Raw genomic sequence first — 384 nt, forward strand, 5'->3', positions numbered from 1 at the left:
CATCACCACACCTCCCCAAAGCACATCCCTGTGGCTCGAGGGATGTGGCTGCATCATGTCATGTTTAGCTGGGTGTCAGGGAGCAACGGATGGGTGTGGAAGGGCTGAGCATGGCTTTGGAGCCACGCTTGCTGTGAGTCTGCAATAAGCGCGAGGAGGGTTGGACCGGGTGACCTCTGCCAGTCCCTTCCCACATCAGCCAGCCCGCTTCTGCGATGTTTGTTTCAAACTCTTTGCTTTCTGCGCTCTGTTTGTGTAATCAAGGGCGTGAATGTCCTTCGTGTACCGGCCGACCTGCAGCGCGGCGGCGGTCACGGAGCAGGAGGCCACGGCAGCGCCCCGGCTCTCCGCGCAGCCGGGCCCTTCCCCGCCGCCCTCCTCGGC

At 62.5% G+C, this 384-nt stretch overlaps 1 protein-coding gene across 1 annotated transcript in view; it reads left to right on the forward strand.

The window, feature by feature from the left end:
* Positions 1–271: 271 nt before the first annotated feature.
* DUSP22 (dual specificity phosphatase 22) overlaps positions 272–384 on the forward strand; it is a 43,669-nt gene continuing 43,556 nt past the window's right edge. The window contains exon 1 of the mRNA XM_026841378.1: positions 272–382. Within this exon, the coding sequence (XP_026697179.1) occupies positions 272–382 (111 nt within the window). The remainder of the gene's footprint in view (positions 383–384) is intronic.

The sequence above is a fragment of the Athene cunicularia genome, assembly GCF_003259725.1.
Source record: "Athene cunicularia isolate RWA chromosome 2 unlocalized genomic scaffold, athCun1 chr2_part1, whole genome shotgun sequence".
NCBI lineage: Eukaryota > Metazoa > Chordata > Aves > Strigiformes > Strigidae > Athene > Athene cunicularia.